The sequence below is a fragment of the Ailuropoda melanoleuca genome, chromosome 2 (assembly GCF_002007445.2).
Source record: "Ailuropoda melanoleuca isolate Jingjing chromosome 2, ASM200744v2, whole genome shotgun sequence".
Lineage (NCBI taxonomy): Eukaryota > Metazoa > Chordata > Mammalia > Carnivora > Ursidae > Ailuropoda > Ailuropoda melanoleuca.
Window position 1 is genome coordinate 176,629,041 of NC_048219.1, and position 25,834 is coordinate 176,654,874.

At 34.7% G+C, this 25,834-nt stretch overlaps 1 protein-coding gene across 1 annotated transcript in view; it reads left to right on the plus strand.

Annotated features, from left to right (window-relative positions):
* SPAG16 (sperm associated antigen 16) overlaps window positions 1–25,834 on the plus strand; it is a 964,037-nt gene that overhangs the window by 481,941 nt on the left and 456,262 nt on the right. Inside the window, exon 12 of the mRNA XM_034655122.1 lies at window positions 4,766–4,951. Within this exon, the coding sequence (XP_034511013.1) occupies window positions 4,766–4,951 (186 nt within the window). The remainder of the gene's footprint in view (window positions 1–4,765; window positions 4,952–25,834) is intronic.

Sequence of the window (25,834 nt, forward strand, 5' to 3'; positions counted from 1 at the left end):
CAAATAAATAAATAAAAATCTTAATAAATAAATAAATAGGACTTTAGGGACTTTGGCATATTCATAATTGTGTTTCATGCGTTAATACATTGATTCAATAGCTATCTATTGAGATTCCCTATGCGCTAAGTATGAAGCTAGCATTGGAGATACAGCACTGAATTAAAAAAAAGTTCCTGCTCTCATATATGCTACATTCCACTGGGAGAGAGAGAGAGACAATAAATAAGTGATGTATAGTTTAATAAATGGTGATAAGTGCTATAGAGAAAAGTAATACAGTGAAGAGCAACAGAGAGGCAAAAAGTTGGGATGATAGTATTTTAAGTGGAATTGTCAGAGATGCCCTCCATGATAAGGTGAAGTTGAAGAGAAGGTCTTTAACCGAAGTCATGGAGGAAGCCATGGGAATATCCAGGGAGACAGCCTCTTAGTGCCGGAGGAAGTGTGTTCAGATATCCTGAGGGAAAAATGCTTGGTGTGTTTGAGAAGCACAGAGGGATGATGGATGGAGTTGTCTAGTACAGTATCTGGAGCATATGACTAACTGTGAAATGAATAAATGAATCTCCTGTGTCTTGTAGAACTCTGAATCAAAAGAAAAAAGAAAAGAGTCAAATGTAGAAATTTTGAGATAGCTGAAAAAAACAGATTTAATATTCTGAAAATAACTTTTTCCAAACAAAGTCATAAGGTATGCATAGAAATTTCAAAAAATGGTGAGAATTATATTTTAGTAGTTGCAGTAGTTTAGTAGTAGTATGGTATATACCAAAATAATTACCCAGGTTATGCTTTTCAAGAATATTCCATTTAAATGTGTCACATGCATACATATGAATGACAACTAGAGAATACTCAGAAGCATGTTGAATACAATAAGAGAATTAAATAATAAAATAATCCCCAAGATTGAAATTGATACTTAAAAGTTTAAAGGCATTCCTGGGCCTCCCTGTCTTATTTTTAGGATGACACCATTGTTCATGATCTCTGCATAAAGTTTCACAAACTAATCTACCAATTTCTGTCCTTTTGCATCTACAACCTACACAACATAAATGCAAAGAATAAAACAAAATAAAAAGAGTTAGTAACATTCTAGTAGTTTTATAATTCCAACATTTTTCTGTCCTCTGTACCAAGATGTCTTGCTATACATAAACTTGTTCATATCTATAACCCTAAATTATGTAGGTTTTTCCATTCTGTTAACACAGACCTATGCACAACTGAAATTTCTCTTTCCTTATTACATACATCATTCACACATTCACACAATAAATACTATGTCTTATAAATACTGTATACCAGGAACAGGAGAGTCCACTTGCCAGCATCTTGCCATTCCTGCGTAAAAGTGGAAAGATTGAGCTGAAAATCCAATTGAAGTTTCTCAAGCAACTGAGAATGTTACACGTGGAGCTCCAACCAATACACCCAACCAAGTAAGGGCAGTGGTTTTGCAGCCAGCCAGGGAAGGCCTGCTGTTTCCTGAACACTCAATATTGTCTCTGCTTTTGCTAGAATCTGCAATATCTACACAGAATGCTGTCTTCTGAATTCACTTTACTTATGATTCTTGGTTGATTCTAGATTTCTACACAAAAGAAGGATATATCATTTGAGAACAAAGGGAACGGCACTTGGATGTGGGCACTGTTCACTTCAAAAAAGACCTTTCTCTGTGTGGACTGGTGTTTACTTTACTCTGTCACAGTGCCCCCACTCACCAGCCAAATACAGCCAGCAGCTCTGTATCAAAGGCTAAGGGTTTAGAGTAACTTGGATGAAAGCCATCTTAGCCCTTTCTGTTTCAACTTTTAACTTAAAGTTTGGGGGACTCTCACAAACTGGGCACATTAAACGTAAATCAAATGTATCTTAATGTTTTCCAAGTAATCTGAATTTTAAGTTTAGAGTTTTTCTGATATAATCATTTTATGAGCTCAGTGAAACCAAAATTTTTATCTTTTACCTATAAAAAGCATGAGAAAATATTTTAATATAATTTGGTTATATGTTGTTCTGCTACATAAAATTGTACATACCTATTCTATAGTAACTGAGAATATTGTGACTGATAGTCCTTTTACAAATTCAAATAATCCTTTTGAGTGGATAGACCCAGCTATACGAAACTATAGTGTAATGGCAGTAATTGGATTCCATTCTACTATTTATGGACATATGCATAAGCAATTCCACATAAAAACTAAACTGGAGATCACAAGAGAATCTTTTTTTTTTTTTTTTTTTTTAAAGATTTTATTTATTTATTCGACAGAGATAGAGACAGCCAGAGAGAGAGGGAACACAAGCAGGGGGAGTGGGAGAGGAAGAAGCAGGCTCATAGCAGAAGAGCCCGATGTGGGGCTCGATCCCATAATGCCGGGATCACGCCCTGAGCCGAAGGCAGACGCTCAACCGCTGTGCCACCCAGGCGCCCCACAAGAGAATCTTTTTAAAAACAGTATCAAGTTTGAATATTACCCAGAATTAAAAATGTGCTATATGGAGCTTTATTTTTAAATAAAGACAATGAATTTCAGAAATGTTAAGTGTTAATGTTAAATGGCCTGTCCAAGGTCACGTGGGCTGTCCACCAGAGCCAGAATGAGAAGCTAACCAAATGTAAATTAGAATGATTTAGTGTACTTGCTGACAACCTGGATCTACTTATATTCTTTTTTGAGGATTTTGACTTCTCCTATTTGAGTGGAGCTGAGGGAAACCCTGACTCTTGTGTGACTTAGAGCACTTTTTGAATTTTGGTCCATCATTCTTTCTCTCTTTCTTGCTCCTTCTCAGTCCTCAACTGTCTTTATTTTCTTGTGAGCCAAAAACATACAGTTTTACATATTTCAAACCATGTCTTTTGAAAAGCCAAAACATTTCAAAGAAATTCAGAAATTCATATTCTGTATATTTTGGGTTTGGTTGAGTTCATACACCTGAGGAACAACCTCAATTTATTAAAAGGTTATGAGTATATTGTTTCTTGTCGACTAAATATCAGTTGATGGCACATATAAAGATGATTAGAAGCGCTTCATTCCAGTTGTAATTATTACTATTGTGATTTTTGTTTCTCTTGTCACATAGTTTAAAGCTAGGGAGAAAAATGTAAAACTTGTATGAATTTTCAGCCAGACAGAAGTACATTACAGTAGTTCTTATCCTAGAGTGAGACTTATATCCATAATAGCATGCTGGTCCATCAGAAGGACAGATCTGAGAAAGAGGCATGGTTAAATTATTTTTGATTTTTACATTTGCTTGGATATTTTTTTAAGTAAGCACTAGGCCCACCGTGGGGCTTGAACTCACCACCTCCAGATCAAGAATTTCACGTTCTATGGACTGAGCCAGCCAGGCACTGCTGCTCAGATATTTTTAGACAAATGTATTTTTAGGTCTTTAGTATTAAAAAGTAAAATTTTGGATGGCAAATATATGTACAAATAAACAACAGCTGCAAAATTAAAGACAATTTTAAATATCTATTAGTGAATGACTACCTGTCATAGAGTAATTTTTTTTTTTAATTCTGCTAATCTGAAAAGTAAAATTGATACACTTTACAACTTTAATGAGAACTTCTTCACTTTGTAACCCACCTTTCCTTCACCACCTTTAAACTCTCCCTCTCCAATGGTTGTTTCTCCCCTGCACTTAAAAATGTATTTCTCTCAGCATAAAAAGAAAAAAAAAAAAGCAAGTAAGCACACACTCACCTTGATCTTGCCATTTCCTCTTTTGGAAATACTGAGTACCTTTCCCTATTTTTTTATGCATAACTTCATTCATTCATTCATGTATTTATTCATTCTGGAAGCATTTGCTGAGTACTTCAATTAGTCAATACTAGTTCTTGATGCCATTGAAACAGATAGAAAAAACAGTGTTCTCAATCAAAATCACAGGGAAAGACTACAAATAAGCAATTCATTATATTCAGGGAAAGAAAAGTTACTAAGAGAACACATAGAAGGAGCATGCAATGCAGAAGGATGTGAAGAAACTGATGGAATTAAAATTTTCTTGGAATTAATATTTTACCAAAAAGTCCTAGATGTTTCTGCTCATGTCATTAACACCCATTCATTTCTTAAACTAGCATTCCACTACTTGAAAGTTGTTGCTTTTTTAAACATCTACCAATGACCTAAATGGAAAACCCAATGACTCATCCTCAACTACTCAACTCTTCAAAATCTTTCCTCTCTCAAGTTCTAGCTCAAAATCTCATTCCTGGTTCACTTCTTTCAGCATTAGAACTGCATTCCTGGAGCATTTAGTTAATCCAAACATAAAAAATGCTGACCTATTGTTTTATATTGTACAATGTTTTTGAAATGATCTTAGCCAATGTCTAAATTTTCATCATTCTGAGCCTACATTATCCACAGAACTTAACACATAGCCCCAAAACTAATACATACTAAAAAAAAAATACTGATTTAGTGAATTAATCTAGAAAAATATTGAAGAATTAATCTAGAAAGTGTGCAACAGCAGTTTGTCCTATCAACTTGAATTACTGAACAATACAAATAAGTATTTAACTGTATGGAGTCAAATAAGATAATAAGATTCAAGCATTTAGTATATCATTAGAAGCTTCAAGCATTTAGTATATCATTAGAAGCAAAAACAGCTCAGATTACACACACATTCAAATTACTGATAGCATATAACCACTCATAAAAAATAATCACAAATTAACTTTTTAACAAATTACCTTTTTTATTCTCGCAAATAGTGGCAACAAATTGGCTACTTCAAGTGGTGATACTACAGTTAAATTATGGGACCTGTCTAAAGGCAACTGCATTTTGACCTTTGAAGGACACCACCATGCAGTATGGTCCTGCACATGGCACTCCTGTGGTGATTTTGTGGCTTCTTCCTCCCTGGATACAACTAGCAAAATCTGGGATGTTAATAGGTAAGAAGTACTTTAAACATTATTAACTCTCTACATTGATAAATATACATGGGTAATGTTTTTTTTTCTCAATGCTACCACCAGGAAACATTATAAAAAACTTGTTGCTTGATAAAATTATAGAAAGCTACTGAAATAATCTCTGTGAAATCCATTTCTAACTCTATTAATCATTGTAGATATAATGAGTCCTTTCTAAATGTAAATATAAAGATCAAGCCTATGTAATAGGATTAGAATTGTTTCATTGGGAAGCTGTTTGTTTTAAGCAGGAGAGAAAAAAATACTTTAAAGAATTAGAATTTTAGTTCTCACTTCCACAGGATTGCTTTATTATCAAACCTGCAATTTAATCGACATGAATATAATAGAGATAATTACTTGCTTTATGTTTAATTTTGGTATAATATTTTCCCAAATTAAATGTTTCTTGTCAATTCATAAATTGCAAGAATTAATGTAATTTGATGTATGCAAAGTCCTGCACAATAGTGAAAGGATATAGAAGCTTTATATTTTTATCTTAACTCAAGACAGATAAATCTATTATTTTACAGTGTCAAATACCTCTCATCCATGTATTTATGTATGATATTATATCCTGTTAGGTATAAAAATAGGATACAAAAAGCTTCTATCAAATATCCTGACTGCTTCAGCTAACTAAGGGACTATAAATCATCAGTCAGACTTCTGATCACTTTAATTATTGAAATAGTGCCCAGATTCCAAATATAAGTGATAATGATGCCTAAAAATTTAGGTAAACAATTGTCACTGAGCTATTGTAGTTTATTTTGTAGGAGAAAAATTGACTCACTGTGAAGGTAAACACTATTGATTTCGGGTTACAGGTAAAACAGTACCTTGAACAAACTCTACCCATTCTTTCTTGAATTCTGGGTAACATATTTAGGAAAGAGGGCAAGTAATGTGCTTGCAAAAAGTCAACAGTTTTTCTGGGAGGATTCATTGAAGGGGTATGCTCTATCCTATGCATAAGCTGACAGTCTCCTAAGTCCATGTACCAGTTATTATGCTTTTGTTTCTCAGCACCAAACTTACTCTTCCATACCTGTTTTTGTGATGCTGCAGCTGGAACTTTGCAAACTACATTTTTGCTTTGTCAGCAGACTCCCTTTTAGGCTTTGGCAATAGGGGATGTTTGTAGGAGACTGCAAGGCTGCGGGAGAAAGAAGGGACTTGCTTCTCCTTGTCTCGTTCCTATGGGCTTCTTCAGGACCAGTGAGCATCACCCTAGCAACACTTCACCTCAGCAATCGCACTTTGTTCTTACCACAGCAGATAAATCCAGTTGGCAGTTTTTCTAATGCTTGCACAAAAAGCTGCATCATGCTGTCATCAGAGACATTAGCTCCAGCAAACAAGCACCCCCTTCTCAGAGGTCTGTGTTCCCAGCTCAGCATGGCCCCTTTTCTGAGCTGAGGAACACCAATACCAGTAGACAAGTGCCCTGTCCTCAGAGGGCTAAGTTTCAGTTCTACAGGCACCCCTCTTCAAGTTTCTAGGTTTCAACAATCCACCCTACTTCCTTTATTCACTAAGTCCTATGGATGGTAGCTCTTTCCTACAGTGGCAGTTCTCTTTTTCTCTACTTAATCATCTACTTAACAACTTTATACATAGGTAACAATCCCATATATTAAATTCTTACTGTTAAAATGATAGGTACAAGTTTTGTCTCCTGACTTGACAGATACAGGACATTAATGAATAAATAACATAACCCACCTGAGTTATTCAGATTCAACTGAATAATGTTTGGCATATTCTGCATGGGAAAACATGGTTCCTAATAATATAATTTAGACCTATTTCTATCTAGAGTAGTGATAATTTAAGATGTGTTTTAATTCTCAAACGGATACCATTTGCTTATCTGGAGTAATCAATCATATGCAATTCTTAATTTTATTATGTTTCTATATTATGTGATCAGATTTAATAAATATTTATTATAATAGTATACTGGAATTAAAAAAAAACACTTTATTGATGTATGATTGACATACAAAAGGCTGTACATATTTAATATACACAACTTGATGAGTTTGGTAATAAGTACACACCTATGAATCAGTATACAACACCACCAATCTATGACATAAACGTATCATCACCTCCAGAAGCCTTTTCCTGTCTTCTTTTATTACTATTATTATTATTATTGGTAAGAGCTTTTAATATAAAATCTAGCAAAATTTTAAATATACAATACAGTGTTGTTAACTATATGTACTGTGTTATACAGTACATCTGTAAGACTATTCATTTTCTATAACTGAAGTTTTAACATGTGTCGAATTTTAATTTTAATTTTTATCACTTTTGGCTTAGATGAGAATCCTAAGATTGTGGTGCATTCTAAAATATAATATATTTTCCAATGTTTTAATCATTCAGTGTTTAAAAAAAAACTATTGTTGAAAAATCAATTCCCAGTAGACTCAGCCCTACTTAGAATGATTTCAAACTTTTTGATCTAATGACTTTTCTCCATGACCCTGATATCCAGATATTATCTTCCAGTTGTTGCCCAGTAGAATTGATATAACAGATGAAAATTGTTCCTAATTGATATCAAAAATTCTTTGTATTTCAAATTTGCCATCAATGTCAAGAGCTTACTTTCATCACCAAAGTCAGACAGATATATATCAATTTTGAAGGTGAGGTAGTGGACAAATAATGGCAAATAAGGGAGAAATTGATTGTTTTTATAGTGGCTATTGATATATCTTTGAGTCATATTCAAAACACTGGGTTGTAATTTAAAGTTACTCATGGATCAGTACTTTGTAGATATGTCTAAAACTAGTACCTTTATAATTTCATAGGTTATTGGAACTGGCTTATTGATTTAAGGGGAGAAGTTATTTGCCTTGGTAGGATGTTGGTGGCAGAAGCTGTGCTGTGCTCGGTCGTATACTCTTGTCCTGATGCCACATAGTTTTTAATAAAAAAAAATTATATTGTAGGTTCTACTGTTCACCAGAGAAGGAGAAGTTTAAAATATATTCTTCTCTTTTATAATTTGCTTTTATCTTTGAGCTCCTGGCTTAGTCTTGGGCATTCTTTAGTTGATGTCAGGTCCCTAGCCTTGCAACTGCTCTTCAATTGAACATTACTTGCCAAAAACATCCAATTAGCTCCTTATCAGAAAGTTGGATAACTGAGAATCATAATTAACATAAAAAATCCCAGATCAAGAGCCACATTTACTAAATGATAATAAGAATCTCTTACCAGGGGCGCCTGGGTAGCGCAGTCGTTAAGCGTCTGCCTTTGGCTCTGGGCGTTATCCCGACGTTTCGGGATCGAGTCCCACTGGGAGCCTGCTTCTTCCTCTCCCACTCACCCTGCTGTGTTCCCTCTCTCGCTGGCTGTCTCTCTGTCACATAAATAAATAAAATCTTTAAAAAAAAAAAAGAATCTCTGAACACTATCTGTGGTACGATTAGTTTGGATGTGTCGACAATCCACAAAGTTTCTATGAATAATTAGCAGGAGTATTTCAATGATCTGAATAATTATTTATATAAAGCAGAAATTTATATGTGTTTCAATTAGTGATCATTGACTTCTACCTTAATTTTCAAATATATTTATTAAAAGTCAATCTTAAGCACACATGCACACTTATGCACAAACACAGACACACACATTCTCACATACCATTGTATTCTAAGTAGGCTGTCCTTGGCACGCAGTAGTTCAGTTGCATGAATGATAAGAAATCAACGTATACGTGTGGAGAAAGAGCTCTCCCTGCTCCCATCTACATTTAAACTAAAATTTAATTGTTCTGTGTTATCCTACATAAATCTATAAAGTGGTTAAAATGGGATAGGAAAATCAGAAAAGATCTCAGTCAGCTATAAAAAAATGGCTTGTGTTTCTTTAAAGCATAGATCATCAATAAATATTCATAAAATGATCAGTGTTCCACTATGTTAGAAATATTAGAAAAATTTAAGACTCCATCACTACCTTCAATGAGATTACGAGTAATTTTTAAATGCAAGAATATTGAAGCAATCAGAGAAAATGCAATGCTTCTCTAATTTATAATATTAGGTAGGGTATTCTGGGTGACTCCTAGTTGCATTTCTCCTATGGCAGCTGGGTATTTGGCTGAGTGGCTCTACCAGACTATCGCTCTGATATTTGGAAGGCAGACCATGTACCTGCTTAGCTTCTAGCTTGAGAGGAGGGGGTTGGAAAAGCCAAAATGTTACTGAATGTAGCTGCCCCCACTGCTGTAACAAGATATCGCACTGGCAAGAATTGAATGGTTTAAAACAAGGATGGAAGGACACAGAGGTGTTTGTAACGCTCAACGGCTTTTGGACCCCAAACAGTGAGATATATATCTGCTCTCCTTATATCCAGGAGTATTGTTTCAGATGCCCTCAAGATTAAGTTGAGTGAGAAAAATAAAGCAGGTTTAAGAACTATGTTTAAAAAAGTAATTTGTGATTACTCCTGCCTTACATTGACTGGAAGCAAATATGTTGGAGACCCTGGGAGTTTTTGAGAGAATTTTATTGACAAGGAAGCAATGAGCCTATTCTTAAGAACACTGACCCTTCAGACTCTTCAAACTAAAAACGGTCCTCAGGGCCCTGAACTTGCATTCAAAGGAAGTTCACTTCTAGTATTTTACAGTGCACAATGAAGGCACAGGCCATCGTACCCCCTTTAGATGTGCTCATAGGGGATAATGGACAAGAAAAAAAACCTTCCATAAACAAAGCCAGAGGCCACAAAGAACCATGGGTGCAGGAGCTCCTTTTAGGAAGAGAGACATGATTCAATCAAGGAATTTTCTTCAGTGCCATGGCAAAGTTCCTCATGATGCCTGCCCAGGATTCTATCACTATTTAGACGAGAGACTCTTGGGGGTTCCCCATTTTTCTACTTTTTGTACTGGAGTTTGTGTTGCAGTTTTTCTGTTCTTGCTTCAACGTACATTCTTTGTGGTGATGGAGAAGGCAGAAAACTTGTCTATTATTTGGTTGGTCACCAGAACATGAGATGACTCTGACCCCAATGGAGCCAACTGTGCGTCATGCAGAGATCATGCCATAAAGGAGTAGCACTTTGTGTTGTCTCCTTCGGTGCACAGGGTGGGAGGTCAGTGAGAACATGTGGACGGAAGGATGGTACAGGTGTTTGGTGGGCAAAAGGCCACGCTGTGGCAGAGACTACTAGCTCTTCACCAGAAGCCACTCTCTTCGACTTCCATATTATTAGTTGGATGCCTGGCTGACTATCTAAATTTTTTTTTCTTGGCCTCCCTTTAGTTGAGTGTGATTATGTTACTAAGTTCTCTATAACAGAGTATTAGTTGAAATGATATGTGCCATATCTATGTTCTTTTTCCCTTGTGGTGAGATGGGATATCAATGACAAGGACAAGAGTAATCTTAGAAGCCAATTACTGAAAATGACAGAGTAATCATCAGTCTGCTTGAAGTAAAGCCACCCCCATTCTCTACCTTCATTTGGCCTGGAAAATGCTCTGGACTCTTAAGCAATAAGAAAATAAACTTCCCTTTTGTTTGAGACACTATATTTCCAGTCTATTTGTTATAGCACTTTAGCCTGCCCAGTCCAAAATTAAGAACCCACGACTGTTTGTCCAGTGATATGTTTTCCCCTCATGACGTAGTAATAAGGCAACTAAGACAAGCCCTGCCACTGTTCTCAATATTATTTGGATGGAGTGGTAATAGAAATTCGGTACTGTTAATAAATGTCTATTCAATTCCCTCTCCTTTTTCTCCCCTTGCTCTTTCTATTTCCATCCTTAATTCTGTTGCAATACTGTTGGAGCCTCTAAAATCCTACATGCCAATAGCAATACCTTTAAGTTAAATAATTGGTTTGCATGGAAGTTAATGCCTGTAAAAATAGTAAATTATAAGACAATGTACAACTATTAAATATTAGTGTCTCCATTAGTGGGAAACTGATTCAATAATAATGATTTCATTTAAACAATAAAATACTGAGAATCTCAATTTTATAGTAGTATTGACTATATTTACTGACAAGAATCAGTTTTGCTGATTGCAGTCAAGCTGATAGAATAGAAATATTACCTTTCATGTAGTTGACCTTACAGGTTTGTTTTTCAAAATTTATTTTGAACCAAGTATGCATTGAGCACTCTGTTACTTGCATTGTTCTAGTCACTAAGCTATAGCAGTGAACAAAACTGACAAAAAGCTCCTGTCTTCATGTAGATGGCATCTATTGGGAAGCAGAAAATAAGTCAAATAAAAAAAAATAATTATGTATAGTATTTAAAAGTCTCAAGTTTGGTAAAGAAAAAAATATGAAAGTTGGAAAGCAATGGTGGGCATTAGGAAGAATTGCAATTTTAAACAAGATGGTCAGGGAAATTCTCACTGTAAAGTTGATATTTGGGTAATCGGAAGTAGGTAAGACAGCAGACTAAGAAGATATCTAGAGCATTTCAGGCTTTCCTTAGTAGTGAGCTCCCCTCTAGCGGTGGCAGGATTTCTGTGACTAAGGAGCAGGAAGGGGGCCAATGTGTCTGGAGTAGTGTAAGCAGATGAGTAAATGGCAGAGGTAAGGCAGTTAGTTATGTAGGGGAGCACATATGAGACAGGATCTTGTAGCGTATTTGAGTGACTTGACCTTTATTCTCAATGGGATAGGAAAGCACTGGAGGATTTTGAGCTGAACAGTCACATCATCTGTTTTACACTTTCACAAGATGACTCTGATTACTGTGCTGAGATGGCACTGTGGTAGGAGAGGGGTGGGGGAACAAAGATAGCGCAGGAAGACTGCCTGGGAAGCTATTGCCACAGTCTAGGCCGAAGGTGGTAAAGGTTTGCACCATTATGGGAATAGTGAGGAGAATAAGAATTTTTGTATTCTGGATAGATTTGGAAGACAAAGCCAACAGGAATGCTGAAGAATTGTGTATTGAAAGAGAAAGAAAACAGATCACCCTGTTAAATTTTGAGACACCTAAAAACCAAAAGGTTCATTCTCTTTATGCTGGAACACTATCATAAACTTTATAAAACATTTTTCCAAGCAAATTAATCAACTGGCATTCCAGAAAAGGCTGTAGAATGAGGAACGCCTTCTCATTTTTCATCTAACAGGTGATTTCAATTGAAGAGACTTGAATGTTCCATCCTGCCCACTAGCATTGCTTCCTTCTTAATTTAATTATTCATTTCCAATCATAACCCCTGGGCTGGATGAGATGAGAGAAATAGAAGGCTATGGATGAAGGGAACAGCTAAAATTAAGAAAAAGGAAATGTAGAATATTAAGATTCTCTTATGATGAGTTATCTTCTTTTAATAATATGTACTATTAATTTCTTCTGGGCAAATAATGCACCAATGTAGACTCTAAAATGGGAAAAATTAATTTTTATTATAAATTAGTAATACTAAGATAGCACCAAATAAATTATAAAAATGGAGTTTAGTATTTATAATATACAATATTTCATTAATAATATATTTCATGTTCTTTATGATTCATTTGCAAAGTGGATATATTAGAGATGAAGGACATATTGTACAATATTAATGGTTTTGAAACATAATGTAAGAAGTATTAAGACTCAAGGGCATGGATATTGGTGTATTAATACCTGTCTGGTATTGTAAAGCCCCCCAGTTTGCCTTCTTTTGCTTGAAAAGGCACCCAAGGTATGTATTAATAGGCTGCTAAAGCAATCCTTGAAACATAATTGTTACATTAAAAGGAATGGTAACATACTTAAATTGACCTCTTGTGATCAATTTATTCCATTCCATGGATAATAAATCAATTGTTACATGTTCTCGGATTTTTGTTTATATTTAAGTGAATAGTTTCCCCTTGAAATATAGGCTTTAAATTATACCTGCATATTATTGAACATAAATATATAGATAAGCATAAAAAATGAAAAAAGCATATATTTTTCACTCTCATCTTCACCCCAATACAGTACATAATTAATAAGCATTATTGAAGAAATACCTATTTCATGAAGAAAAATATGTTAAAGCTAGCGTTCTGATGTCATTTAGTAAATTATAGAATGATTTAAAAATCAGGATGCTCTCACAACTAATTTGGCTTTGAGTATACGTGTGAAGAATGCTTCAAGCAACTCTGTCCACTGCAGAAATTTGATATCAATGTACCTTGGTTGATCAATTAAAAGAGGTAGATATCATTAAGATTTCAAAATTTGGCCCTATATATTTATAAAACAAATACTGTTTAATATAAATGAGTTCTGTAATTTGTATTTAACTTGTGCTAAATAAGGCTCACTCTCTGTTATCTTACAAACCAGCTAAACTGTATATTAGAAATAATTTGGGGGTTCCTGGGTGGCTCAGTCAGTTAAGGGTCCAGCTCTTGGTTTCGGCTCAGGTCGTGATCTCAGGGTCATGAGATCCAGGCCCAAGTCAGGCTCTATGCTCAGTACAGAGTCTGCCTGAGATTCTATCCTCCACTTTCTCCCTCCTTCTCCGCTCCTCCCCCTGCTTGTGCTCTCTCTCTCTCTCTCTAAAATAAACAAAATCTTGGGAAAAAAAAAGAAATAATTTAGATGAGTATAGGTCAAACTAAGGATATTGCAATGAGTGAATATATGTATACTAAAACATGATATTTTATTACTTTATTCCCACCAATCAAAGCAAACAATTTAACATACAAAAAATGCAACACCGTTTTTGCATCCCCACCAAAAAAGATCTGGTTAATAGATGAGTTTTAGTTCTCCTCAGTGCTGATGACTAAAAAGGTGTAGTATATTTCTTCATTAATATACATTAAAATAAAATGATCTATAGCCATAGTATACATGAAGTAAAAAAGTAGAATCACATGTATTTTTATATTTAAAGTTTGATCATATATGTGTGTGTGTGTATGTGCGTGTCTACCCACATTGGTGTATGTACATATTTTAGTATTAATGCTGTGAGTTTAAACATTTAGCTCAAAATTAATTTTAGAGTTACATAAATAATTGACCATCTTCAATATTTTATGTACCTAATCAAAATATTTATTTATTTACCTATGTTTTATCCATGACTACAAAACCAACTTGTTTGAAACCCATTTGAGACAGCAAAAACTAAGTATTATTATTGTTTTGAAATTACTGAAATGGTTTTCATTTAGAGTAAACTCTAAGATTTGATTCCGTTGTTACTGAAATGAAGTGAATGTCCAAATGCATCAAATCAAAATAAAAGAAGTAAACTAGATGATGTAAAAATAGCAAACAATAAAAATATAGGTGGAATTAATCTACTTTCTTATATAAAACCATATTATTAGATGGGAAATACTGCCTATTTGGATAATAATGAATTTGTTTTCTTAAATGAAACACTAGAGAATATACTTTTCATAGAAATTTCAAATAATTTAATGTGTGTTCTGCATATAAAATGGACCAGACCATCTTCAGTCAAAGAACATGGAATGAGTATCCCCGTGTCTGGCCTTTGGCTACCTCACAACCTAGAATGGGTCCTGCAAGAAGTGATACATCTAGGAGTAATTTCACTTTGTAGAAAAATCATTGCTTTTCATTTGGCCTACAACTTCTTAATTCATTTACTAGATTAGACCACAGAATTGATAAAAATTGCTTTCTTATTTAGAAATTGATTATTTATTCTTTTATTCCATATTTACCAACTATGTGCCAAGTCATATCCCTGAAGCTGGGGATATAGTCCTGAACTGGACAAATAAAGCTGTAGTCCCAGTAGAACTTACCTTATGGAAGGTGTCACTGATTAGCCACACATTATAAATTATTAGAGGAGCTCTCTTCTTGGCCATTGATATGAAGATTAATTCCTTAGCTCTAGAGATGCAAAACGACTATCATTGAGAGTGACTGGCTTTCTGAGGTATTGTGTGTCCTACTTCTCTATTATTGGAAAGAACTATAGTCTTAGGAATAATAGTCATCAATGAGGTGGACATTTAAAATGATGAGGAGTAGTCTCATCTTTATAAGGATGATCTTTTTCATTTGCATTTGAGTTTTACTAGTAGCCTATAGGTTCCATAACACAGAAACATCCCATTTTAGATAGTTTAAAGCAGTTTTCACTTGAAGAATGAACTTTTCAGTGATGATTCTATTTCAGTTTGGTTTGGGATTATTATGTCAGTTTGTTTTTGAGATAACACCAAGTAAATTATAAAAATTGAGCTTAGTGTTTATAATATATGATATTTCATTGGTAATATATTTCATGCTCTTTATGATTCATTTGCAAAGTTGTAGATAATAGAGATGAAGGACATCTTGTACAATATTTATGGTTTTAAAACATAATGTAAGAAGTATTAAGACTCAAGGGCATGGATTATTGGTATATTAATACCTGTCTGGTATTGTGAGATTGAGTTTTGAGTAAGGAAGAAAGGAAGAATATGGTGAGTTTTAGAATAATATACATTAGCAAGAAACAATCTAAAATGCTATTCAGCAATAACGATTAGAAACAATTATAAGATGTGTTTTATTTATTTGTTTGTTTATTTTTACCTCTGGCTAGTAAAACCACGTAAATTATATAATTTCTTGAGTATACTGACAGATTCAGAGGGGTCCAAAAATTGTTTTTTCTCACTCATGCTAAGTAATGCATTCACTTAAAAATTAAGCTTGAAAGGGTTGAATGAGTTATATATAGTTATTTTATGTATTTTTCTCTAAATACATGTCCCAGTAAAATTTCTTACTCATAAATTTAAGATTTAAAGTTACTGTTGGAGGGGCACCTGCATGGCTCAGTCAGCTGTGCATCTGACTCTTGGTTTTGACTCAGGTCCTGGTCTTGGGGTTGTGAGACAGAGCCTCGTGTTGGGCTCCGCACTCAGCTCAGAGTCTGCTTGAGATTCTCTCTCTGTCCCTCTGCTCCTCTCTGTCTCTCTCTCTCTAAAATAAAAGAATGAATTTTTAGAAAAAAATAAAGTTACTGTTGGAAATTCATGGTGGTTATCTAAATATGCATTTTAAAAGGTGCATCATTTTAGCCTGGAAACACAAAATATATCTTTATATGAAAGCCCTAACTACTGTAAAAGAGTGAGCATTTGACATTTTTTTCTTATCTTTGTCCAGATTTCTGACAAGTTTATAGAAGCATCTGATGCCTCCCATTTTAGAGATGTTGTATAACTTCTTTGTTGTCTATTCCTGTAGTTATCATGTGACAAATTAAATTTGCTTTTTAGAGAATATTAATGTCAGCAACTCCAGAATAAATTTAACTTAATTATTTTACATGTATGAATTAATGTATCATAGGTATATGCAAAATTACAATAAATTAGATGTCCATGCACCAAAAATGCTGCCTGCAGCATGCTTAATATTCATTATGAATTGTAAATTTCTTACACAATAACATTAACAAGCACATGTTAATTATGTATGCAGTCATCTTTACTCCTTGCTCTCTTTTCCTCTTACTAATTTCTAGTCAGACTACAAAGTCCTAGACCTGAGGCTTTCAGCAATATCTCCAAAAATAAATTAACTATTATCTGAATTATCGTGGCTCTTATTATTTATATTCATATCCTCACCACTAAAATTTACCTAAGAATCCAATCCCCAAATTGGAATGGATTGTTCAGTGTTCCTTTAGAAATTATTGGGATTAATTCCACTAGACTAACAGCCCTGTTTATTTGGATTACCTCAATTAACCAGCTATTATATTCTACATATTGTCCATATATCTACCAATCAGACTTGATCTCTCATTTACCTCTGATCTCCTACTGCATGTTTTGGAATTTAATGCCTGCTATCAGCAAAATATTCTATATCCTCAGTATCTTCAATGTATTCTTTCATCTTCTTGCTTAAACTGACCCCCCCTTGAGGAGATTGAGTCCCCTTTTTAATGGAGCCCCCACCTCCCTCCTCTTAATCCTTCCCTAAAGATTTATATCTCCTCATGAATATTAAGCATGGAAAGCATGTAAATCCTATCTTTGAGGAGCAAACATAAAATGTACTTTAGAGTTTTGTACACATCATCATACATTAATTCATCTATAGAAAATAGTAAAAGTTAAAATTGCTTGCAGTACAGACACAAATGCCACCTACCGCAGAACCTTGCAGTTTATTCACTAATGTGTTCTCAGTCCCCAAACAGAGCTTGGATCATACCGGGAAAGTAATAAAATTTGTTTAATTAATGCATAAACTAATGGTTTATGTTCCCACCATGCTCTTCACAGTCAATTCTACACCACTTTTGCTTCCTCCCACCTTCCCCAAGCCACAGCTTTATAGAAGCACATGCTTTGAGACTGTACCATTAGCCACTTCGCCATTTTATAATCATATACTTAACCTCCTGGTCATCCCCTTTATATTTTGAATAATTTAGTTCATGGTTTACTGTCTTCATTGAGTGCAACATCAATATTCAAGCAAAAAATTCATCTAACACCTTGGCCTCTCAGTTTCTTCATTTCCTTACTTCCAACAACTTTCAAATTTTGATTTTTAATTTTCTGCTCTATAAGCACCATCTTCACTCTCTCTAGCTTGTATACTCCAATATTACCACTCCAACAATTCTTTCCAGTGGTATTGGTAATTCAGTGCCTCCACTGTTTTGTTTTGTTTTTCTCTCCCTTGATAATTGCCTTCTGTTCCCTTCTTACCCAGAGTGAATCCCAATATCCATCACAGTGACCTCACCTTCCCACATAGCTTCAATTCCCTTGGCCCTCCTTTGCTCCATATTTCTTGTCTGTCAAAACCCCAATTCTGGTTAAGCCAAATTCTCTACCTACTCTATGCCTGTACCTGATAAGCTAAGCATGACTAGAAAAACAACAACAACAACAACAACAAAATGAAACATGCTGACTGGTTTCACTTATTTATAACATCAACTCACAAGTTGAATCCTACTGCATCTATTCTGTTAATTAACTTTCTACCATATGAGATGAATATTTCATACCTTCCTCCTCTATCTTCAAATCCCTAACAGCTTCCCTATTCCTTTTTCCTCTCAGCTGATGATCTGGATTTTTTATTTCACTAAGCAAATAGAAGCATTTGGAGGAAAACTTTCTAATCTTCCCATTACCAAGTCCATCAGTAGTTTAGATAGATAGATAGATAGATAGATAGATAGATAGATAGATAGATGATAGAGATAGAGATGAGATAGAGATAGATATTTTTTCCCCTCTCTCTTTCTCTCCAGGTGTTGGCTGGGTGGTTGTATTCTGGACTGGCTTGCCTGGACTGGGTGGTTTAAGATGGCCTCATTCACATGTCTAAAGCTTCAGCTGGGGCATCTGGGGTCACTCTCCCTGTGGTCAGCCCTTCATCCTCCAGCAGGCTTGCCTGAGTTTCTCCACATATGGCAAAAAGAATCCAACAGCAAGAAAGAGCAATCCCTAATGAACAAGAACTTGTTCAAATCTCCTCTTTCTAGTACCCCATTGACCAAACAAAATCGCATAGCCAAGATCAGTGTTGGAGGAGACTACCCAAGAGTGTGCATTTAGAAATAGGAATAATGGCAACCATTTTTCAAATAATCCACCCTCTTTCTAACCCTTTATTCCTCTCAAAATCATCCCCTTGCAAATATAAATGTAGTATCTATCATACTTATATTTTAGCTATATTTTATATCACAGAATTCAGTTCTTCAGTTGACCTACGTATTTAAATAGACTTTTATTATCAGTCTAGGAGAAAATGGAGTCTGACTTTTTCTTCCAATTCTTACAAACAAATTGTTGGAGAATGTCTTACAAATGCATTGTTGAAATAATTTCAGCCTTCTCTGTTCAGTAAATTCTTTTTAAAAATTATATTTTATTTATTTATTTGACAGAGAGAGAGAGCACAAGCAGGGAGAACAGCAGAGGGAGACAGAGAAGCAAGCTCTCTGCTGAGCAGGGAGACTGATGCAGGGCTCACTCCCAGGACCCTGGGATCATGACCTGATCCAAAGGCAGATGCTTAACCAACTGAGCCACCCAGGCACCCCAGTAAATTTTAGATGATTCCCTATTACATTTTGTAATTTTTATTTTGAGTTAAATACTCACAATAAGTTGAGAAATGGTAGTGTCCATGTACTCTTCGCCCAAATTTCTCCAATGGTAATATCTGACCATTATATATTATCAAAACTAGGAAACTACATTGGCACAGTATTATTAAGTCAAGCACAGTTGGATTTCACCAGTTTCTACATTCAGTTTTATGTGTGTGGGTATATAATTGTATGAAATTTTATCACGTGTGAATTAGAATAACATAACAACATAATGAGGACACAGTTTTTCCATCACCATAAAGAAACTCCCTCCTGTTACCCCTTAATGATCATACTGTTTCTTGAATTCTAACCCTTGGCAACCACTGATTTGCTCTCTATTTCTGTTACTGTCAATTCAAAATTGTTATTTACATTGAATCATACCATATGTGTCCATCTGAGTTTGGATGTTAGTTTGGCTGTTTTTCAATCAGCAAAACACCCTTGAGATTTATTCAACTATTTTGTGTATTGATAGTTCATTCTTTTTTATTGCTAAACAATAGTCCATTCTATGGATATATCACAGTTTATCTCTTTGTTCCTTGAAAGACATTTTATTTACAGTTTGGGGATAGTACAGATAAACCTGCAGTAAACATTATTGTGTACAGATTTTTGTGTGAATGTAACACTTCAGTTTGGTAGGATATATGACTAAGAGTGCAATTGCTGAGTTGTATGGTAAATAGATATTTAACTCTATAAAAATCTGCCCAACTAGTTTCCAGTGTAACTATGCTATTTTACATTCCTACTGGCAATATATGAAAAAGTTCCTCCTCATTTTATCAGAATTTGGTACTACCAGTATTTTTTTATTATCTTAACCATTCTAATAGGTGCATAATAGTATTCATCATGGTTTTAATTTGCTTTTCTCTAACGGCTAATGATGTTGAACAGGTTTTCATGCACTTATTTTCTATCTATGTATCTTTTTTTGGTGAAATATCTGTTCATATTTTGGCTCATTTTCTAATTGGGTTTTTCATTTTCTTGCTGTTGAGTTTCTGTTGAAAGTTCTTTAAATATTCTGAGTGCATATCCTTTGTCTGAAATTCTGTGTGATTTAGGTTGAAGTTTTTTTTGTCTGTTTGTTTTGGTTTTTTTGCTTGTAAATTACCAATTATTCCAATACCATTTGATGAAAATTCACAGACAAAAACACAAAAAATTATGTGCCATTTATTCCTCCACTAATACCATACAGTGTTGATTACTATAGCCCCATAGTAAGTCTTAAAATCAGTGTGATTCCTTCAGGGGTATTTTCTTTTTCTTTTTTTTCTCTTTTCTTTTCTTTTCTTTTTTTTCTTTTCTTTTCTTTTTTTTCCCCCCAAAATTGTTGGCTATTTAAGTTCCTTTGTCTTACTAACTCTATTCTAAAATCACTTTGGCTGGTTTTCCTGATCAATTAGTTGCCATATTCCCTGTCTAGTTAAGATCTGTAGTTTTTTTTTTTTTTTTCCCTTCTGACCCTCACTAGTGTCTTATTTATCCCTAGTTGTTTTTTCTCCTAATCTTCTCCTAATTAAATTCTTTATAGACTCTTCTCTAATAATCTACCCTATGCTTTTTTCTTAAAATTTCAGTTGAAGATTACTGTCTTCTAAGAAGTCTCCTGGCCTAGCCTCTAATGGCCACACTTTTCTTTCCTATTTCATTTTCCTTATTAGAGTCAGACTGTGAGTTTTTAAGGTCTTAAGCACACACAAAAAATCACTCCTCCCACATATAATTAAAAATGAAAACAAAAAAAAATGTGTGTAAAAGTCGATCAAAATTTGATTTATCCCTGCAAAAACCCTTTCAATGCTATTCTATTTACTTATACTTCAAAATATAAAACTCTTTAAAAAACTCTCTCTCTTTCTCATTCTTTTTTCCTTTTTCTCTTTGCCCTTTATCCTCCTTCCTATTTTGGTGCAGCTGCTTTGCTGGTGCCTCAGGCATATGCTTTATCTTTCTATTGGGTAATCCAACACTGGCTTTTATGAATAATTTGTTCTATGTCATAAAGCATTCATGTTTCTGCTCTAGTTGTCTTTATCTTTGTTGTCCTTTTGCCACATCATAATCTCCTGTTTTCTGTACCTTTTGAAATACTCTCTGTAGTCCCTACTTGTTAGCTAATGCCATGTTACCTCATGGTTAGCTAATGCCATGTTACCTCGTCTTCTGTCTCACCTTTTTCCTCAAAATCTACTCTTAAATCCTTGCCCCTTTCAAAATAGTTACTTTCTATATTCTCCCATATATATTTCTGTTACAGTTGTTCCATGGATTGTAAATAGTTAAATTCCTCCTTTGTAACTTCTCTCTCTTTAGAAAGATATATATCCTTCAGTGCCTGAATTTAAATAAACAGTTCCATAGAATTTCTTTCCATTCATTACCTTCTGCAGTAGGATATCTTTGGCCTTGTCCTCACATAGCTATATTGAATGAGAAATAAAAAAATCTGAGCACCTTTTGAAACTTTCTCTCTTTGGATAGTTTATTAACTTCTGTAAGATAGAGTGATGAGAGAATTGAACTTAGATGAAAATACTGTCTACAAATATTGTCTTTTCTGTCGGTGGTAACACCATTCAACTATAATACTCCTTTTTAATGTGCAATTTTTACTTACTAACACTGGATGAGTAAATTCTCTAATCAAATAAAACATTTTGCCAAAATGATCACAACTCTTCACTTTCAAGTATATATTCGTTTGTATGTGAAGTCTTTGGTATTCAACCTTTCTCAGCAAAGCAAATAAATTTCACTGTAGGATTGAAAGAATATTCTCACTGAATACTTAATTCCAAAAGTATTTACCATGCCTACCTATGTACCTCATTTTGATCACATAATGAGGTGTATGAAAGCAGGTTTGAATCTGACAAAATTAAAGACCCATGTCTATGTACATCTATGTACAAAGATGCCTCTGCATCTATATGCAGGTGAGGAAATTCTAATCAGCAGATCCAGGTTATTTTCTAAAACTAACATTAATGAAGATGACTTCTTTCTTTCTGCCCTTTTAGCAAATCTTTGCTGTATAACTCTACTTCACTGAGTACAATCCTAACATGTGTGAACAAAACGTAGCCTTTATTCGGATGACACAGAAATATATAATGTTGGATCAGAAGTAACTGAATCTTCTTTCACTGCATATATCTGTAGTTAGGTGACATGAACTGGCACATATTTCTTATTCATGAGTTCTACTGCATGAGAAGGAGGATTCACCTGAATCTTAAACTGTTTTAAACCATTAATGTATTCTAGCTTGGAATTAGATAAGCAGATCATATTATATCAAAGAAAAACTTCACGCAATGGCTGCTTCACACACATCAGGCCTTCTCATTTGGATTCCTGCTCTTGTGGCCTGAAGCAATCTTTGCAAATGATCTGTAGTTCTCTTTATTCTTCGAAGAATTAAGAAAAAATGAGACTTTGAAAAAAAAGAATTTACACTATCAAATTACTTTTTTCTCTTCATATAGTCATAGTTTTTTGTTTGTTTGTTTGTTTGTCTGTTTTTGGGGTCCTAACATGTGTATGCTGTTGGGAGGGTCTATAAACAGAGACACACTCCTCTCACGTTTAAACCCTTCCCCTTCATCTTTGGTCTGTTTCAGAGGGAAGAAGAACACAGGACATATAGCCCTGTAACAATGTCTTCTCCTGAACAGAATGTCTCCAGGGCATTGCATTGAAGTCAGTAGTTTCTAAAGTGTCTTTGTGCCTTCCCAAGGCATATAAAAAACACTATGTAGGATGGCATCTTGTTTGCTTTAGAAATGAGTTGTTTTTTATTTCTCCTTTGGCAGTTTTCTTCATAATACCTTTGGCATAAGTTGGTTAATACTTATTCTTGGAAATGCTTTTATTTTAGTGGCTAAGACTTTTATTTTATTTTATTTTTTTAATTTTATTTTTAGTTAACATACAGTGCAATATTGGTTACAGGAATAGAATTCAGTGATTTATCACTTACACAAAAATACCCAGTGCTCACCACATAAAGTACCATCTTTAATACCCAATACCCCATCTGGCCCATCCCCTATCCACCTCCCTCTATCAACCCTCAGTTTGTCCTCTGTAGTTAAGAGTCTCTTATGATTTGTTTCTCCTCTCTCCTTCCCCCCCACTTCCCATATGTTCATCTATTTTGTATATCTTAAATTCCACATATGAAATCGTAGGCATTTGTCTTTCTCTGATTGACTTATTTCACTAAGCATAATACATTCTAGCTCCATCCAAATGGCACAATTTCATTTTTTGATGGCTGAGTAATATTCCATTACATATATGTAATATGTATCTATATACCACATCATCTTTATCCATTCCTCAGTCAGTGAACACTTGGGCTCTCTCCATGGTTTGGCTATTGTTGATAATGTTGCTCTAAACATCAGGGTGCATGTACCACTTCGAATCTGTATTTTTGCATACTTTAGGTAAATATCTAGTAGTACAATTGCTGGTTTGTAGGCTAGTTTTATTTTTAACTTTTAGAGGAGCCTTCAAACTGTTCTCCAGAGTGGCTTCCAACCAACAGTACAAGGGGTTCCCCTTTCTCCCCTTCCTTGACAAAACCTGTTTCTTGTGTTGTTAATTTTAGTCATTCCAACAAGTGTGAGGTGATATCTCATTGTGGTTTTTATTTGTATTTTCCTGATGATAAGGGATATTGACCATCTTTTCATGTGTCTGTTAGCCATCTGTTTGTCTTCTTTGGAAAATTGTCTATTCATTTCTTCTGTGCATTTCTCAACTGGGTTATTTGTTTTTGGGTATTGAGTTTGATAAGTTCTTCATAGATTTTGTATACTAACAGAATTATATATATATTATCAGAAATATCATTTGCAAATATCTTCTCCCATTCTGAAGGTTGCCTTTTATTTTGTTGATTGTTTCCTTCACTATGCAGAAGGTTTTTATCTTGATGAAACCCCAATAGTCTGTTTTTGCTTTTGTTTCCTTTGCTTTCAGAGACATGTCTAGTAAGAAGTTGCTGTGGCCAAGGCCAGAGAGGTTGTTGTCTGTGTTCTCCTCAAATGTTCTCCTCTAGGGTTTTGATGGTTTCCTGTCTCACATTTAGGTCTTTCCTCCATTTTGAATTTATTTTTGGGTATAGTATAAAGTGGTCCAGGTTCATTCTTCTGCATGTGGCTGTCCAGTTTTCCCAACACCATCTGTTTAAGAGACTACCTTTTTTCCATTGGATATTCTTTCCTGCTTTGTCAAAGATTAGTTGACCATATATTTGGGGGTCCATTTCTGGATTCTCTATTCTGTTCCATTGATCTATGTGTCTGTTTTTGTGCCAGTCCCATACTCTCTTGATCATTACAGCTCTGTTATATAGCTTGAAAGTTGGAATCATGATGCCTCCAGCTTTACTTTTTTTTTTTTTTCGAGATTGCTTTGGCTATTCAGGGTCTTTTGTGGTTCCATACAAATTTTAGGATTGTTCTAGCTCTGTGAAAAACACTGGTGGTATATTGATAGGAATTGCATTAAATGTGTGGATTGCTTTGGGTAGTATAGGCATTTTAACAATGTTTGATCATCTAATCCATGAGCATGGAATGCTTTTCCATTTCTTTGTGTCTTCTTCAGTTTCTTTCATAAGTGTTTTAGAGTTTTGAGAGTACAGATCTTATACTTCTTCAGTTAGGTTTAGTTGTAGGTATCTTATGGTTTTTGGTGCAATTGCAAATGGGATTGATTCCTTGATTTCTTTTTCTCCTGCTTCATCATTGGTGTATAGAAGTGTAACAGATTGGGGCGCCTGGGTGGCACAGCGGTTGGGCGTCTGCCTTCGGCTCAGGGCGTGGTCCCGGCATTGTGGGATCAAGCCCCACATCGGGCTCGTCCGCTATGAGCCTGCTTCTTCCTCTCCCACTCCCCTGCTGTGTTCCCTCTCTCACTGGCTGTCTCTATCTCTGTCGAATGAATAAATAAAATCTTAAAAAAAAAAAAAGAAGTGTAACAGATTTACCCACATTGATTTTATATCCTGTGACTTTGTTGAATTGTATCAGTTCTAGCAATTTTTTGGTGGCATCGTTCAGATTGCTGATTTGGATGCTTTTTATTTATTTTTGTTGTCTGATTGCTGAGGCTAAAATTTCCAATACTGTGTTGAATACTAATGGTGGGAATGGACATCCTTGTCTTGCTCCTAACAATAGGGCTCTCAGGCTTCATTTGATGTTCTTTTTCTAGTTCCTTTAGGTGTAAGGTTAGGTTGTGTATTTGAGACTTCTCTTGCTTCTTAAGGTTAAAGGCCTGTATTGCTATATACTTCCCTGTTATGACCTCCTTTGTGCCTTTGCTGCATCCCAAAGGTTTTGGACTGTCATATTTTCATTTTCATTTGTTTCCATGTATTTTTCATTTATTATTTAATTTCTGGTTAACCCATTCATCTTTAGTGGGATGTTCTTTAACCTCCATGTATGTGTGGTCTTCCAAATTTTTTCTTGTGCTTGACTTCAAGTTTCATAGTGTTATGGTCAGAAAATATTCATGGTATATTCTCAATCTGTTTTGTATTTGTTGAGGCCTGATTTGTGACACAGTATATGATCTATTCTGGAGAATGTTCCACGTGCACTCAAAAAGAATGTGTATTCTGCTGCTTTAGGATGAAATGTTCTGAATATATATACACTATATAATCGTTGTTTTAGTTCTAGTTCGGGCATCT